Raw genomic sequence first — 17,897 nt, 5'->3', positions numbered from 1 at the left:
TGTTGATCTCTCTTATCAGAGATGTTTCAACCGACTTTTTTTTATCCAGGAACTCCATTGACTATGAATAGTTTGCCATGTGGCATGTACGTGGAATACACAGATTAACATATGAGTTAATTAAACAAACATTACTGATAAAATAATAAAAATATGAGCTCTTTATCCATAGCATAAAAATCCCACCCTACATAAAAGAACAGTATTTCTATCAAAATACCTATTTTCCTATCATTTTTGTATCTAAAATTGAATGGAAATCATCATTAAAGATATTCAGAAATCAAAATGATCCACAATACAATGCTGGTACCGGACATAAAAATAACCTTCAAAGCAAAATGAAATATAATGTTGCAGTAGGATAACTACAACGGCATTCTTGGCTATTATTGGAAAACTTAAGGGGGCAGGGGTGCATCCTTAAAGATAAATACAAATTATTAAAAGTAGCTTTAATAAATTCTTTATTTGGCAATCAGTGTTTTGAAAATGGAGTAGTAACTGATAATCACATCAATTCTTTTGTATCAATACTAATGGTTTATATAGAAACAGGTATAAAGGAAAGTTGCTCAGAAAGATGGAACTGTTCATTGTTCTGGCAGACATGTAAAAACAATGCTGACTCAAAAGCAGACAAATGGACAGCTGCAGATGCTGTACCCAATGGAAATACTAAGCAGGCGTAGCACAAATCAATAATTAACAAAGCAGATGAGGATGAATAATTGCATAGGTGGGAAAGGTAAAAGGAGCTGATAACAGTACTAGTTTTGTAAGAAATTAGATAAACTCTTTGTTTTCACGAATTTGTTAGCAAGAGTACTTCAATGCCTAATAGTACATGAAGAATATCTGTTAAAAATGCTTTGATTAAATTGATATGCACCTTTATATAGTACTTATCACTAAGGATATTTAGAAATAAAAATGATCCACAAGAAAATATTGGTAGGGTGAACATAAAAATGATTTTAAAAGTAAAGGATGAAATAATATTCTAGGTGGGCTACTACAGGGGCATCAAACTGTTTATTTTTAGATTCTTAAGTTTAATGAAATGTTGAAGAGGGAGGTATACCTTTAGTGCATATCATTTTCTAACTTGTATTATGCATGTGTGTGTGTGTATGCATGTGAGTCTACATATATATAAAACCTTCCCCATGCACGAGTCAGTAAGTTTCTTGAGGATAAGTATCGTGTCTTTTATATACTCTAAAAGCACTACGCCCAGTGCCTTGTATATAAATAAATACCTGTGGAATGAATAAAATAATACATCTTGGTTTCTTCAAAATATAATGAAAATGGACCATCTGATTAAGTATGTTTTAGTAAAAGCATTCAGAGTAAATTCTTTACACAGATGCTGAACCTATGGCTTGGAGACATCTTTTAGGAGTCTATTTTTTTGAGAAATACAGTTCTTAAACTGCAGTGACTTTAAAAACTAGAACTTTGCAAGGGTAATAGGTGCATTTACAGCAAACTTGGAAAGCAGGTTTTAGAGTTTTAGGTAGATCAGGAAGCTAAGGAAGCTGGGTATGTAAGGGTCATTTACAGCCTTTTTCCTGAGGACATATGTTGCAAGAATAACTGCTCTTATGAATGCAAAGGATTCATTGCTCATTACTGTATCAAGTGCTTATCTTCCCCTGAAGATTTGTTCTTTATCTACATGCCCATTTTATATCATTCTATTTTCTTTGAGTTGTCATTGAAAATACATACTTTCTATTGTCTTATTCATTAATTTTACAAATAATTGATTGAGTCCCTACTGTGTGCCAGGCACTATTCTAGATGCTGGGAATATAGCAGTGAACAAACAAAAATCACTGCCCTTGTGGAAATTTTATTCTAGGGATAGAGACAGACCATAATCAAGATAAATCAGTAAAATATATAATAAATTAGATAATTTTAAGTGCTAAGGGAAAAAAATAATAAAGCAGAGAAAGGGGATAGAAAATCAGAGAAAGGAGTGGAATTTTAAATTGAGTGGCCAGGAAAGGCATCACTGAGAAATGACGTTTGGATTAAGTCCTGAAGGAAGTGAAGGAGTGAGTCCTGTGGACATCCAGGGAAAGAGCATTCCAGGTGGGGGAAATCCCAAATTGCAAAGGCCATGAGGTGAAAGGTGAAACAGTGCATGGCATGGTTGAGGGATATCAAGGAGGCCAGTGTGTCTGGAGGAGACCAAGAGGAAGAGTAGTGTGAGATGAGGTCAGTGAGGTGACAGGAGGCTCCATCCTAAAGAACCTCATAGCTAAGAAAGGAAGCCCTTGAAGTGTGTTTCACAGAAGAGTGACATTATCGGATTTTTTAACAGGATCATGCAGGCCACTGTGTTTTGAGAATAAAGTGAAGAGGGCAAGGGTGGAAATACAGAGATCATTTAGGAGGCTTTAGCTATAATCCAGACTAAAGATGGTGGTGGCTTGAACTGGAATAGTGGCAGTGGTGATAGTAAGAAGTGGCTGGATTCTGGATGTATTTTGAAAATAATATTCACAGGATTTTCTGACAGAATAGGATGTGAAGTTATTCACTATTTGTGATAGTTAAATTTCCACTGTTCCCTCCTAACTGATGAAAAAGATACAAACTCGCACATGTTCTCTGTTGTTTTCAGAGTATGATATTCCTGACATAACCAACTTTTCTTTTGTTCCTGAGTTTGAAAACACATTCCAACTATTTCTGTCTCTTATCTCAACCTTGAGGAAGGGTAAAGAAAAAATGTGGCTCTGAGAATTGGCAGTGCTAACACTATCTTATGAGCTCCTCCTAGACTGTAAGCTCCGTGAGACATTTCATTTTCCTTGTTACATCCTCAAGGCCTGTCTCAGAATCTTGCACGCATGAGGCTCTCAAGAAATGTTTGTAGGATGGCATAGTCTCTACATTTCCCATGGAATAATAAACCGAAAAACAACATTCAGCCCCTATCAATGGCACAATCATAAACTAAAATTTGTGTTTTAGTACAGTATTAAGGATACTATGCTGGGGTACTCAACTGGTAAATGTATTTGAGCTTCCTCAAATAATGAGGGTGCTCAGTATTACCAGCTCAACCTAAAGTTTTAGCTTTTTCGCACCTTGTAAATTAACTAGAGGGTGCGGGAGACTGGCTTTGCAATTCGCAGCTGGGGCTAAGTGTGATGTCACACCACCCCTCTCTCATGAAGCTACCGCAGTGTTAAGCCCTCTTACACAGCGCACAAGTGTCTTTGGGGATAATCAGTCAAAATGCGTATAACCCACGACCCGAGACGCGAACCTGTCCCGGGGCCCAGCCCACAAGCCCCCACGGTGCGGGCCTGCGCTCTGCACGACGGGAGTTGTAGTTCCCTCCCCACCTCTTCCCTCGCTTCCGGCGAGCCTGGCCCCCGACGCGGGAGCGCCCCAAGCGGCGCGCAGGTTCTGTGAAGCGCGGCGCACGCGAACGGCGAGAAGCGTTTCCTAGCAACGGGGGAGCGGCAACGTCACAGCGGCGGGTTCTGAGCCGCCCAGCGGAGGGCTGCCAGTGTGCCTTCCAGCACCTGCCGGCCGCAGGGAGGGGTCTTCTCAGCGCTGAGTCCGCACGTCTTCGTCCGTCCTTACCGGCCTTACCTGCTCCAGGTCGGGGAAAGCAACCTCCCGCCGCGACCCCGCCTCTGAGGCCCGGGCCAGAGGCTAGAGGCGGCCCGGCCGGCACCCGCCCGGCCCTCGCCCCCCGCGCCCGCGGAGCCCGCCGCCCGGCGGGACGATGCTGGAGTCCATTCGCGTGATGGGTGAGCGCCGGGAAGGGCTGGCCCCAGGGCTGGCGGGTCGGCCAGTGTCCGCCCGCCCCGCTCGCGGCCGGTGTGGGGCGGGTCGGGATGCCGACCGCCCGGAGGCCGAGGTGACGGTAGGAGGTGGGCTCCGCGGGCGCTCACCCCGGCGGCCCGGAGCAGTGCGGGGCGCGCTGCAGGTGCTCGGGGAAAAGGTGCGGAGGGAAGAGAGAGCGCGGCCCCTTTTCCTTTTGTCGCTTATTATCAGTAAGCGCGTGCTGTGGAATCTGGTGAAGTAAATTACAATAGGTGACTGGTCCTACAAATGTACGATCTAAATATTGTTAGATTCTATTTGAAAGCATCTTAGGTATGTGATTAGGCATTGTAGTGTACTAGGATCTGATTTTCTAGAATGTTCAGAAAAATCAGAGCTAAGCAAAAATATGTCAGTATTTATACTGTGTTTATTTGTATAAACGCTTTTATTAAGTCAGTGAGAACCTTTTGAGGTGATGATATTAATAGATCACTTTATAGTATGTATTATACCAGGCATAAGAAATGGCTGTTTTAGACCCCAGGTCAGAAAGTTTACTTGCCTTGTATCATTTTTTAAAAATAACTATAGATATTAACCATTTAAAAATTATCTTACATAAATTAGAATAATTTCCTAGGCCATTTTCCTGGCATTTCGTTCTGTATAACATTTCTGCAAGACAGGGTTCGTGGTAGTATCCAGTACATATCCTGACTGAGAACAACGAAGAACAACGGAGGAACAGAGAAATGCCTAATCCTCAAACTAGCGTCAAAATAAGGCCGGAATTTTTTTTTTTTTTTTCCCCAAAGCCTCAGTAGATAGTTGTATGTCATAGTTGCACATCCTTCTAGTTGCTGTATGTGGGACTCTGCCTCAGCATGGCTGGAGAAGTGGTGCGTGGATGGGCACCGGGGATGCAGACCTGGGCCACCAGCAGCGGAGCGCGCTCACCCAACCGCTAAGCCACGGGGCTGGCCCAAGGCCCGAATTTTTAACTTTAAGGCATTGCAGTACCTAATAGACCATTTTTCTGTGAATTTTTTCATTGTAAAACTAAATTCCTTTCCAATGAAAATATTTATGGTCTTAATTTTATACTATTTTAACTTCCGTGTTATAAAATGTGGAGCTGATTTTGTGCAATCGTGACATTGCTGTGATTTGACAGGAAGCATAGACAGTTACAGAATCTAAGAGGCCCTTAAATTGGCATTAGATTTTTAAAAAATGTGATTTGATATAGATGCTATTCTTTCATCTTAAAATGCAGTGAAAATATTGACAGTTACTTAAAAATACCATACTTTGTCTTGGAGCAGGATCTCGAAACGTGGGCACCATTAACATTGAACTAATGGATAATTCTTTGGGGAGTTGTCTTGCTTTGTAGAATGTTTAGCAACATTCCTGGCCTCTACTCACCAGATGCCAGTAGCAAACTATACCCCCATCGCCCTCCATTTAAGAACTGAGTTTTGACAACCGAAAATGTCTCCAGACATTGTCATATGTCCCCTGTAGGGTGCAAAATTACCCCCCGCCTCCCCCCATTTGAGAACCACTGCCGTGGAGAAAAATGTAGTTAGATTCTGTTAAAGTGAAGGTTATTAGATAACGATTTAGAAATAACATCAGTTAAAATAATTTCCCCAAAGCATAACAATCATTGTAGAGAGATTTTGATTATGATAATATTAGTATTAGAAAGTGGATATTCAGAACAACTAGTCAGCAATACAAAGGGGGTCCCCTGTTTTTCAATATACAGAGTTAGAAATTTGAGGAGAGAGAACTTTATAAAATAGTAGACGCACTCCTCTTGCCTCAACTCCTTTCCTGTAATTTAGTGACAATACACTTATCAGTCCAACTCTGCACGTTGCATACCTTGAGGTAGATAATTTGGCAGTGACTTTCTATAATCAATAAAAATTCAAATAACTATTTGGGACAATTCAAGCCTCAAATTTACAGCCCCTTTAAAAATAACTGACCAGGTCGTTTTTCAAAATAGTTTCTCCGTTTCTTTTGATAGTGCTTCACTAATTAAAACGATAGTTCTAGAACCCTGTGCCCAGCATTTCACTGACATATCAGAAAGCCCAGTTTGGACAGCCAGAAACTTTATGAAGAGAGTTTAGCTGAAAACATGCCCCCCTTTTCCCTTGCTATCGCCTCACTATTTATTAATAGCTAAGAAGCCCATGTGCTTCTGGTTAGCTGAAGAACTTGATTGTTCCTGGTGACAATACTGATGGGACTGTGTTCATTTTTTCTTTCAGCTTTAAAATAACTATAAATGTAGAGCAAAGTGGTTGTTTTTTATTTTAGGACTGAAGCAATTACTTAAGTGTTTCTGAAATCACTTCCTATATAACATCTTTCCCACTTTTGACTTATTAGTTATGATTTAATATAATCTAAATATAACATCCTGGTGGAACTGCTGATTGGAGGAGTAAAGTAAGAAAGGTGTGTATGCTATATATGCTGTTTGAAATGGATTCAAATCAGAAAAGATTTCTTTGCCTTCTCATAGCTTTTTTTTTTTTTTTTTGGTGAAGAAGATTGGCCCTGGGCTAACATCCGTGCCCATCTTCCTCTACCTTATATGTGGGACTCCTGCCACAACATGGCTTGATAAGCAGTGTGTACGTCCATGCCTGGGATCCGAACCCACGAACCCTGGGTCACTGAAGCGGAGTGCATGAACTTAACCACTACGCCACTAAGCCGGTCCCCTTCTCATAGCTTTTTAAAGAAGATAGTTTATTATACTAAAGCCACTAAAATGTTGATTCTAGAATGTAGAATTAACTATTTAATGTTAAATTTACCTTGGAAATCAAAATTTAATGATTCTAAATACTTGCCCATTTACATCATTCCATGGAGTATTTCTGTAGGAGCAGAATATAATATTGAATATAATAATGAGGCTGATAGTCAACACATGCTGCTTACTACAGGCCAGCACTGTTCTCAGCACTTCACATACATTAACTTTTTTGATCCTCACACCAAAACTATGAGGTATATAGTGTTATTATCCCATTTTACAGATGAGGAAACTACAGCACAAAAAGTTAAGTAACTTGGTCAAGGTCACAGTTACTAATAAACAGCCAAGATTCAAATCAGAGGAGTTCCATTCAAAAGCCCATGTTCTCAACCACTAGGAAAGTCAGAACACTGTTACAATGACTATATGCTGAGTTAAGCCACAAAATTCAACAAGAAGATCTCATTTAACATCAATAGTGCATCATCTGATAGTTTACTCAAAGTGTTGTTTTTTAAGTTTTTGTCACAGCCAAGTCTGTAAATTATTTTTGCCTAGAAAGATCATATTTTACTTGACTATAAAATTGTTGTCTTCAAAATAAGAAAGAAGACATCTAGCTCATTCAGAGAGTGACAAAACGCTGTCAGAAGCCATATAACATAAGGTTATGTTAATGTACGATTTCCTATTGCCCATATTTTATATGTGATATAAGTGTTTAATGCGACATCTAGAAATGAAGCTCTGTTGTCACCAAAATGAATGTGTAAAAATACTGGAGACAAAAGTCTTCTTAAGGCCAGTGTTTGGGCATATGGGATGAATACACTTAGGCACAAAGGTCCTGTTTGTCCTACAGCAGTAGGCACCTGCCATTAAAACTTGTTTTCAACATCATTCATTGGTTCTTTTATGAAAAATCATACCATCTGGTGACTGATTTTTCCCTTACCTTCAGGTGTTCAAATCCTGTATCTTCTCTCTCCTCTAAGATATTCTCTTCCCTTGGCTACCTTTCTGGCCATCCTTTCATAAGCAGGGCAGTGAGTGAGCAAAAACAAACACAGATATATTCCATAATGGGGCTTATAATTTCAGTGTTGGGGAAGGCCATTATACAAACAAATGTAAAATTGCAACCATGACAAGTGCTTCAAAGAACCTTCCAGAGAAAAGGTTTCCTGAACAAGTGATATTTGAACTGAAGGATAAGAAGGAATTAATCTAACCAAGAGAGAAAGGAAGGACTCTCCAAACATATAGGGAACAGCGTGTGAAGAGGTGTTGTGTCTGGAGAGAGAACGGTGAGTGTGAGGGAATGACAAAATGAAAGGAAGCTAGAGTGGTCTGATTAAGGGGGAACGTTATGCTAGGTGAGACCAGAGATGCAGAGTACTTGACCATGAGTGACTTTGTATGCCGTGGTTAGGAGTTTTGTCTCCATCCTCAGTGGAAAGCCATGGGGAAGTTTGTTTTCTAGCATGTTCGCTGATTTAGATGATGTTTAATGCTGTTTCTTTTACCACAACCGTCATTTTCTGGCATTAGAGAATACCCTGCACGTTTCTAACTGTGAAAAAAAAAAAATAGCACACAATAGTTTCTGACCAAAACCCAGCAGTGTCATGTTATTAGAATCATTGTTACTAATAACACTGAAGTGCTCCTAACTGGGACTGTGACATTTTTAGAAATCATGAAGTACAATCAAGTTTCTCAATTCCTGAATGACATTAGCAGTGCCTTTTCATCTCTTTTTTTTTTTTCAGTTACAGTTGAGAAACTGTATTGGGTAATGTTGAATTTAGAGATATTATAATTAATAGATTATCTGTTACAATGCAGACAAATTGGGCAATAAATGTTTTAAAGATACTGATTTTTATATACCATTTAAAAAATTAGAATGTAGCTTACATTCAATGAAGTGCATAAGTCTTAAATGTGCAGCCTGATGAATTTGTACATGTATAATCACTGCCCAGAACAAGATATAGAACATTTCTAGCACTCAATACCGTGGTACCTCATCCCAGCTTATAACCCCTCCCTCAAAGGTAATCACTATTCTGGCTTCTAATACCGTAAGTTAGTTTTGCCTGGTTTGGGACTACATACAAATAGAATGATACAGTATGTACTCTTTTGATCTAGTTTTGTTTGCTCAATGTTGTCTGTAAGATTCATTTATATTGTGGCTTGTAACCTCAGTTTGTTCTTTTTCATTGCAATAGAGTATTCTGTTGTTTGAACATACCACAATTTATTCACCCTTTCCAATGATAGATGCATCATTTGAGTTTTAAGTGATGATGAACTACTTGATAAAATTAAAGTATTTATCTTGTTCAGGGATTATTTTGTTGTGTTTGCCTTTTCTTCTGTTTGTAATCAAGCAACCTATCGTTTTGTGGTGTAAAATTATCCCAGGTTCTCAGGTTTCATAAGTATTAGTGAACCATATGAATTTGCCATTTTGTGAGTCAAAATTGGTTGCATGGTATTTTCCACCAGGTTTTGTTTCTGGTGATCTAATCTTCCTTTCAGCTAGGGAGCTTATAATCACTGTGAAACCTCACCTATTCACAGTTGTTTAGTGAGGAGTGTTCCCCTTTCTCTCCCATTCTTTTAGTTGGGGCACGTGAGGTACTGATGGGTTTGGTGATTAGGCTCATATTACAGAGACGACATTGAAAGAGCTGGGAATGGAAGCCAGGAATCCTGGTATCCTTTTCTCCTGTTCTAGATACAAATTTAGCTTTCATTGTGTTGGTAATTTCAGTATATTCACCAATAGGTGAATATATTCACCAATAGGTGAATATACTGAGTATCAATTTTAATGTAATATTATTTCCCTTTTTCCTCTCAATATGGGTAATCAAGTTGGGGTGAATAATGTCTTTGATCAACAAATTATTTTTATTTACTCCAAGGTTATAGTGAAGCACATTGCTAATGGCTAAAATGTTACATTATATAATAGCTTTTAATATGAGAAAGTATGATTTTTAATTACTTTATTACTTTCCTGAGGGAAAATGAGTTATACTTACCCCAGAGAAGCCTGCTTATACTTTAAAAAAGTGTTAATTTTTCAGGAAAAGAGAGTTGGGAGAATAGGATGTTTCAAATGCAGTCTTCTTCTTGGCCTTTTATTATGTTCTTATGCATGTTTAAAAGTCATTTTTTCTTTTTTTTTTTTTTTATTTCTTTTATTTTTTTTCCCCCAAAGCCCCAGTAGATAGTTGTATGTCATAGTTGCACAGCCTTCTAGTTGCTGTATGTGGGACGCAGCCTCATCGTGGCCGGAGAAGCGGTGCGTTGGTGCGCGCCCAGGATCTGAACCCAGGCCGCCAGCAGCGGAGCGCACGCACTTAGCTGCTAAGCCACGGGGCCGGCCCAAAAGTCACTTTTTCTTAAACTGTAGTATTTAAAATTACAAAAACAGTATTTTAACTTTTCTAATACTTTTTAATACAACTGAAATAAGATTAGTGTGACTCTGAGAAATTAATTTGTATCCATCTTGTATGAGTTGTTTGAAGGACCACCTGCCCCATTTTTATGAACTTCATGGGATGTTAGCATTTGGCAGGATTGGAGTTTATTAAATAAATACACCATTGGCCCTCTCAAACTTTACTCATCAGCAGATGGAGCTTAAAAAGGACTGATGCTAAGCATCTCAGGTAGATAATTAAGAAGTGAACTGAAATGCTGCACCTCCAGGGTGGGGGAAGGGGTTCTGTCATGCACACACTGTCACTTCTCTCCCATCCTGCACTCCTCCTCGGGTGTTTTGGCAGATGGGTTAGGACTTTTTTTTAGTATCCTGAAGTGTATAGGTTGTTTGGGATGGGTCAAAATCATTAATTTAGAGGTCGCTCATACTTTATGACAAAACAAAAGAATTCTATGAGCTCAGCTCTTTGGTCATAGAGCTACTGAGTCTTAGGTACCAAAGAAAGCATTTTTACATTGAATATTCATCTTTTAAAAAATCAACACAATGTACATGTAATAAACCATCAAAATTAGAAATTCTTCAGAGTAGTTTTATTCATTGATTTTAATTTGATGTAACTTTTCCCCTTTTTCTTATGGCAACACTCAAGTCTGAAACCCCTGAGGAATTGGGACCTACCAGCCTTTGATGAAAGTTCATTTGTTCTGTCTACTTGTGGTCGGTCTTTAACATTTATTGAATGGCTTCTTTGTGCAGTCAACCTTCAACATGACCCTGTGCAGTGTAGCTCCTACCTCTCAACTTGTACATGTAGTAGAGATTTTATTTATCCCCTGCAAGTTCATACTTTTGTGTTATCTTTTAGCCATCAGAATCCAGCTTCACATGTTGGCCTAGAAAATGCTAACTAGAAGGACTTTTAAGTACCTTACATATTTGGATTGTTTATTATCCACCTACATGTTTGGATTGTTTATTATCCACTTTTGACTTGGTACTGTTTCTTTACCCTAAAATCTATGATTTCAGCGCTTTAAAACTTACATTTAGGGCAGAGTTTCTCTACCTTGCCATTATTTTAGGACAAATATTTTTGTTGTAGGAGGCTGTCCTGTGCATTGAAGGACGTTTAGCATCATCCCTGGCCTCTACCCACAAGATGCCAGTAGCACCCGTCCCTACTTGTGACAACCAGAATGTCTCCAGACATTGCCAAATGTCCTCTGGGGGGCAGAATTGCCCCCAGTTGAGAACCACTGGTTCAGGGTCTTCCCTGTTATATTTCCACTTCTACAGTGATCTCATAGAAATATAGAATGGTCCCAGAACTATTTAAACACCTGTTTATCTAGAATGGTTGGAGAATGGCATGTTTTAAGATCATACCATTCATTCATTCATTCATTTATTCAGGCTACCAGATCCCATGCTAGATATTGGAGAGAAAAAGATGAATAAAACATGGTCCTCATACCTCTCTTAGTCATCAGTTATTCAGATTACTTTGTCTTACTTCGGTGCCATGTCCTGTACAGAGGAAGAAAAGGTGCAGTGCTGTGCATGTACCAGACTTGAATACTGAATGTCTGTTCGTAATTGAATGAATGACCATTCTGTTATCTATTGGTCATAGAGTGAGGATGGACTCTGTAATCAGACACACCTGTGTTCAAATCACAGTTTGCCGTTTATTATTTTCTTGTCATATAACCTTGAGCAAATTACTTAACATCTCTGGGGCTTAAGTGATATATCATGTACAGTTTTTGGTGAAATCCCAAACTCATATAAATGTGTCAACAAATGGTGACTGCTATTTTATTATTGTTATTATGAATTATTACTACTTATTATAAAAAAGATACCTGAATGTCTAATATTGAATGAGTGAATGACAAAAAATTGGAATAAAATAAATTGTCTCTTTCTTGGCAAGGCAGGCAGCTAAGTCAGCTAACATTGAAATTGCTTCCATAGCAGGAGCCAAAGGTTGAGGGCTAGAGGTGTAAGGGTCCGTGAGACTTGGAAAAGAGAACTTGTTGAGAGAATCATATTATGTCACTTTTGCAGACGGGATTTAGAAAAGCTTTATAAGCAGACTGGGTCAGAGGTCAGATTTATAGAGAGGGCTTGGGCTGGAGTCTCATTCAGATAAGCAGGATTTAAGACAAACTCAAACACTTTGTCAGTTTAAAATTGAATCTGAAAGCTCTTAAGGGTCTTCCTGAAATCTCAACATCTGTTTCTCTTCACAATGCTCTCTTCCTTCTCTGAACTCTAGGTTATTGTCTATATCTTTTGTTTTTCACATTTAAACTTACACTACCTTATAGTATTATTGAGATCTTCCTAGGGCTGCCTTGCCTTCAGAGCCAGATTAGAAGCTAGTTGAAGGCAGGAACAATATATTTATACAGATGTTTTTCAGAGCCATGTACCTAATTAGTAGTATTCCATGGATTTGTGGAATGAGAGAATGCGAATCAACACAGTTTTAAAGCAGTTCATGAGCAACAATATATTAAGTTATATTTACCTCTTTAAAGCACTTTGAGATCTAAAGGCAAAGCTGAGTTCTCCTTAATTTGCCATTTGATACACAGATATCTATGTAATAGTAGTTACAATTTTTTTCAGACTTGGCAAGAAAAAAACTTGATTTAAATTTTAACCTGTAGCCTAGAATTAAGACAATCAACCAATTAATATTGAGTGACATTAGTAAAACATGCTTGAACATACACGTATCATTTATTTAATCTTAAAAATGGTTTTTGAGATAGGTGAGGCAGTGTTGTCCTTTTACTGACGGCTACCGTTGAATATAGTGTCAGGTTTCAAGATTGTATTGGTTTTGAAAGTGTCTTGGATTTTACTTTGATATTGGTTATACTATTGAAAACCTTATCCTTTCTATGAGATCCACATTCTTTGGTAGAGTTGAGTATTCATATTCTTTATATGTATTATCTCACATCTATATTAGACTTTGATCATCTAAATGGTTTGAAGCTGAGGATTTTTATAAATAATTTAGCGTATATATACACTCATATAGGAGTGACAGTGTCTAGCATGACCAAAATTTAGTAATATATCCTTTTAATACTTAAAATGTCTTTTCTAAAGATTTTTGCAAAATTATAAAGTTTACAGAACCTTCAAAATACTTTTCATATAATAAGAAATTTGCTTCATCTGGTATTTTGTTGTTTCTTTTGTTTTGATTTTGTTTATTAACAGAAAAGCTTCACTGGCCTGAGCAAGAACTTGCTAAGAAGTCTGTTCTAAATGCAGAAGAGTCATTGATCATTGATAGCAAAAGAAGCATTTCACAGTTATCTCCTGGAATCCTAAAGGACATTTTCACAACTGGAACCAGTAGTTATAATGTCCTACTACAGAGCAAAGAGGAGAGAAAGCATCATTCACAAAAACAATCTTCCTCCACCTACTCCAAAAGATGTAGAAAACCCAACAAATCTCCTAGCTCTTCTCGTAGTAAAGATCTTCGCAAGATGAAAGCCCCAGCGCCTGAGATGAGCAGTGGTACTTGGTACTGCCTAGAACGGCAGCCTGCACTTTTTCTCACTAGTTCAGTGTTGGGTCCTGTGAAGTTTACACATGATATCTCTGTTACAGGGAACAGCATCGTACTGCCACCTAAACTCAAAAACAAGGTCAAGCGATGCCATTTCTCCACTCTTCCAAAGCCAAAGCTGCAGCCTCAGCCTCAGCTGTCTAGAAGTTTTGAAAAAGGAGATGACTTTTCTGGAAAGAAATTTTGTATACTGACTGCTATAAAGCCCACAAACTTGGAGAAAGAAAAACTGAGATTCTTCAAGTCTGACTATACCTACAATCCTCAGTTTGAATATGCTAATCCTTCTCTGCCAAGTGTATTAGCCAAGCACAGCAACGCATCTGACCGATTTCTTAAGCAGGTAAAATGCCACTTCAGTAGTGTGATTTCATTTTTATGTAACTAAGACAGTTATTTGCAATCTTATAAAAAGCAAAAAAGAAGACTTTTTAAAATATTCCAATTATTTATATGGTATAGTTAACTCACATCCAGGTCATGTGAATATGTGACATGAAATCTCCAGGGAGTGGTCATAGCTTATATGTAAACTACTTTGCATTAATCAAAATCTGTAAGGAATCTATTATATAGACTGAGGCAGGAGAAAACTGTATTAGGAAAAAAGCTTCAGATTCTGGTTCTAGGCTGTCATTTGGGAGTGACAAACTTGTGGCCTGTTAGCCAGCCTACAGACAAGTGTTGTGTAGCCCACACTGTTTGTGTTTTCTGTTTGATTTGGAATGCCTTAGATGGAGCATGCAATCCCTGGTTCTGCCTATCGTGTTACATTCCCCGCTTGCTTAGGCCACTATAGGCATTTTGGGGACCTAGGCTTGATACTTGCCCATGAACTTTTTAATGCTTTACTGAAATTGTTAGTCAACATCAAATAAATATTTAAGCACTCATTTAAAGAAGAAAATAATGCAATTTAAAAAATTATGTTCAAGGTTAGCAAATCATGATGTGAATGATATGAGTAACGCTTTCCAAATTGCTCATTTTAGACACTTAGCACATAGTTTTGTGTGTTCTGGAGCTTAATAAACTTCGAAATCCACTTAAGTATTTGAGGAGAAATTGGCTGATGTTTTCCTGCAGGGCATAGTGTTGAGATCATAAAGGCAGACTACATTTGGTTAAATGAACTTTGTACAGGTTTTTATAATGCATTAGATTCAACTTGGCCTTGTCAGTGATTGAAAATCTGTTTGTAGGCTGGGTAAAACTGCATGGTTCCATTTGCCCTGTAGGGCATGCCCTATTTTAGCATTTTTGCTACAATACAGTTCTTTGGACTTGTGGCCAGCAGATTTTTTGTTGTTTATTATAAATGACATGGAATCGAACCAGTCTTTTGAAGCTATTATGTAAAGCTTATTTTAAGATTAAAATAATTTTAATCTTGCTATTTATTTTCCCTTGTTAGAAGAAACCTTTTCTACTGCTTCTTTTTTTTTAATGGGCATTCACTTTTTATTTAAATGTGCTAAGATGGTACTAAATACTAATAAAAAGATCAGCTATTCTTTTTATTCCTGTTTTGGCAGTCATTTTGTGATTCTTTTTGTGGAAATTGCAATTGATTGAACAGGACTTTCCCTCATTTAAAATAAATGATAATTATAAAAATGCTATTTGCTTTTTTACCTGTTACTACTGAAAGAGATGCCTGAGATTTATTTATCAATATCCTTTACTTTGAAGTCCTACCCAAGCCTTGCCATTTGAGAAAGAGATTTCCCACCATTAGATCAAAATGAATGTGCTCTCATTTCCCTGGAAGGCGGTTCAGAAGCAGCAGCAGCTCCACAGATTGAGGGTTGACACTGCTTGGCCTATGGCTCTACAATCTTTATTTTAACCCATTCCAGCTTAAGAAGATAAAATCTATACTTGAGTTGCTTGAGACTTCTAAATAGCACCAGCAATGCTAGCCGGCTTGTACTTCAAATGCCACCATTTGGGAGAATGCTCTCAACAAATGCCAAATGTACCCTTTAAGCCACTTTAATCAAATAAAGGAGATTCATCAGAACAAGGCCTCCATAAAATATGCTTAAATTCCTATTCAGCATCTGAGTTAATTATAACATGATGTCATACATCCTTCCCTTCCCCAGCTGTAAAGCTAAAGCAGCAGCTTCAGAGCTGGTCTCAGGACTCAGACACGTGCTGCACAAAGGGACCAGCATGGCCAAGTAGCCCACTGGTCTCTGGCTTCCCGCCCTCAAGGCCTTGCCAACCCTAGCTAACAGTCTTCGGAGTTTCACAATCTGGATCCTTCTAAGATAGGCAATCTGTATTGTTGTTGGAGAGTGACTGTGGTCCTGTTTAGTGCACAGATTGTCAGAATAAGGCTAAACTTTCCAGGCACAGATAAGTCTACCACAGTGGAACCAAAGCAACGCTCAGCCTCTGGTCATTCCCAGTTGGTTGCTTCATCATTGTCAGGGTTCTAGGACTCAGTTTTTCCTGGTCCAGGCAGTAGGTTCCTCAGGAGGCACCTAAGCCCTTGAGATGGCTCATGGCCTCCAGCATGGGCTACGGGACTTGAATATAATCCCAGATGGAGCCTGCTGAACCCTGCTCAGCCCATTGCTGGCAGCGGTGGTAGCCCGCAGCTCCCCCACACTTGGGTATGTTTAAACCTGACAGAAACTGAGAATGTCTGTTTTCTCTGGCTGTGAACCTTTACAGGAAAGTAGTGCTTCCTAGGTACTGAAGAAGGGGTCTGGGATGAGAGAATGCTGAAAGCTGTCTAGGGTCATCCTCACCAGTGGGTCAGAAGTGGATCCTTAGTGGTGCTCTTGAGAGTAAACTGGCAGCCAGTGCACTTTCGGCCCTACTTCCTGGTGGCTGCCCATCCCTGGGAAACCTAGATATCAAATCTGTATGGCTTTAGACCCAGCACATTGCTTTTTTTTCTTTTTTGCTGAGGAAGATTTGCCCTGAGCTAACATCTGTTGCCAATCATCCTTTTTTGCTTGAGGAAGAATTGTCCTGAGCTAACATCTGTGCCAATATTCCTCTATTTTGTATGTGGGTTGCCGTCACAGCATGGCTGCTAATGAGTGGTGTAGGCCTGCACCTGGGAACTAAACCTGGGCCACTGAAGCGGAGCCAGCGGAACTTAACCACTAGGCCATGGGGCCAGCCTCCAGCACATTGTTGAACAAGGTTGGGGAAGTAAGAGATGAGAAGGGTCTTCAGGGTGTAATGGGAATCCTTGAACTATTTTCATTATTTCCAATAGTCGAATGGAAATTATATGTTTACATGATAAAGCCAAAGGACAGCTTGAGTGACTGGTTTTCCACCTCTGGCAGGTATCATAGCTCAGTGTAAGTCCTGACTAGCTCATGCTAACTAGAAGCTCTGGTAGAGTGATATTTAATAACACTGGGAAAATAAGTCAACTTTTGGCTAGATAAGATAAAGGTTGAAATATTTTCTTATTTGTTAATAAAACTGGAGCAATGGGGGTCATTAGTGGTTGGTAAATTGGGAGCTTTGTGTGAGAGAAGGAAGGCTTTGGGGTATTGGGTAGAGACCCTGGGCTGAAGCTACCCTCTGGCTGTCAAGAAAGAAAAGTTAAAGAAAGGTGTGCAAAAGTAGTTAATAGCAGGCTTGATTCTGCTGTCTTTAGAAAGGCCTGCTTGCAAGATTAGCCCTAGCCTGGCATCTGGGAACTTGACTGGTAAACAGTTTCCTACACCGAAATGAAAGTATCCCTAAATTATAAGAGTAGCTTGCTGTGCCTGAACCATGCAAACAGTATGTTTTATGTTGAACACTTGTTTTCCTTTTGGGAGTCTGGAATTTTAGAATGTGCTAGGCATAGGGATGCTTAGGTGACCAGACCCCCATAAAAATCTTGAGTGCTGAGTCTGTAACAAGTTTCCTTGGTAGACAACTCTTTACATGTTCTTACAATTCAGTTGCTGGAGAAGTTAATTGCATCCTGTGTGACTTCGTTGGGAGAGGACTCTTAAAAGCTTGCTTCTAGTTTCCTCCAGACTTTACTGGATATAAGAAATGGGGAGTGGTGGGCTTAAGTTGATCTCTTAAAGGCACTTACATTCAGATTTTACAAAAACAAGAAGAAAAAAACTCTGTTCTATTCAAATAAAACATCTCTGTGGGCCGTGTTCACTGTCAGTTTGAGATTCCTGATCAGTTACAAGGTCTGGCTTCTGATAGCTTTGTAAGAGGCCCTTGTGTTGCACAGTTCCAGAGGGTGCTGT

At 39.0% G+C, this 17,897-nt stretch overlaps 2 protein-coding genes across 7 annotated transcripts in view; one reads left to right on the top strand and one right to left on the bottom strand.

Moving 5' to 3' along the window:
• ANLN (anillin, actin binding protein) overlaps positions 1-17,897 on the bottom strand; it is a 123,723-nt gene that overhangs the window by 67,446 nt on the left and 38,380 nt on the right. The gene's annotated exons all lie outside the window — the stretch shown is intronic.
• MATCAP2 (microtubule associated tyrosine carboxypeptidase 2) overlaps positions 1-17,897 on the top strand; it is a 54,709-nt gene that overhangs the window by 11,110 nt on the left and 25,702 nt on the right. For 2 of the 5 annotated variants that reach the window (XM_004418828.3, XM_087429563.1), the window contains exons 1-2: positions 3,527-3,785; positions 13,308-14,008. In XM_004418828.3, coding sequence (XP_004418885.1) covers positions 3,761-3,785; positions 13,308-14,008 — 726 coding nt within the window. In that variant the 5' untranslated portion in view covers positions 3,527-3,760. Of the gene's footprint in view, positions 1-3,526; positions 3,786-13,307; positions 14,009-17,897 lie in introns of those variants that run through there. The other 3 variants (XM_087429587.1, XM_087429581.1, XM_087429574.1) reach the window with 2 other exon arrangements.

The sequence above is a fragment of the Ceratotherium simum genome, chromosome 1, assembly GCF_057802395.1.
Source record: "Ceratotherium simum simum isolate JZ-2026a chromosome 1, ASM5780239v1, whole genome shotgun sequence".
NCBI classification, from domain to species: domain Eukaryota; kingdom Metazoa; phylum Chordata; class Mammalia; order Perissodactyla; family Rhinocerotidae; genus Ceratotherium; species Ceratotherium simum.
This window is presented reverse-complemented; position numbering and strand designations above follow the sequence as displayed.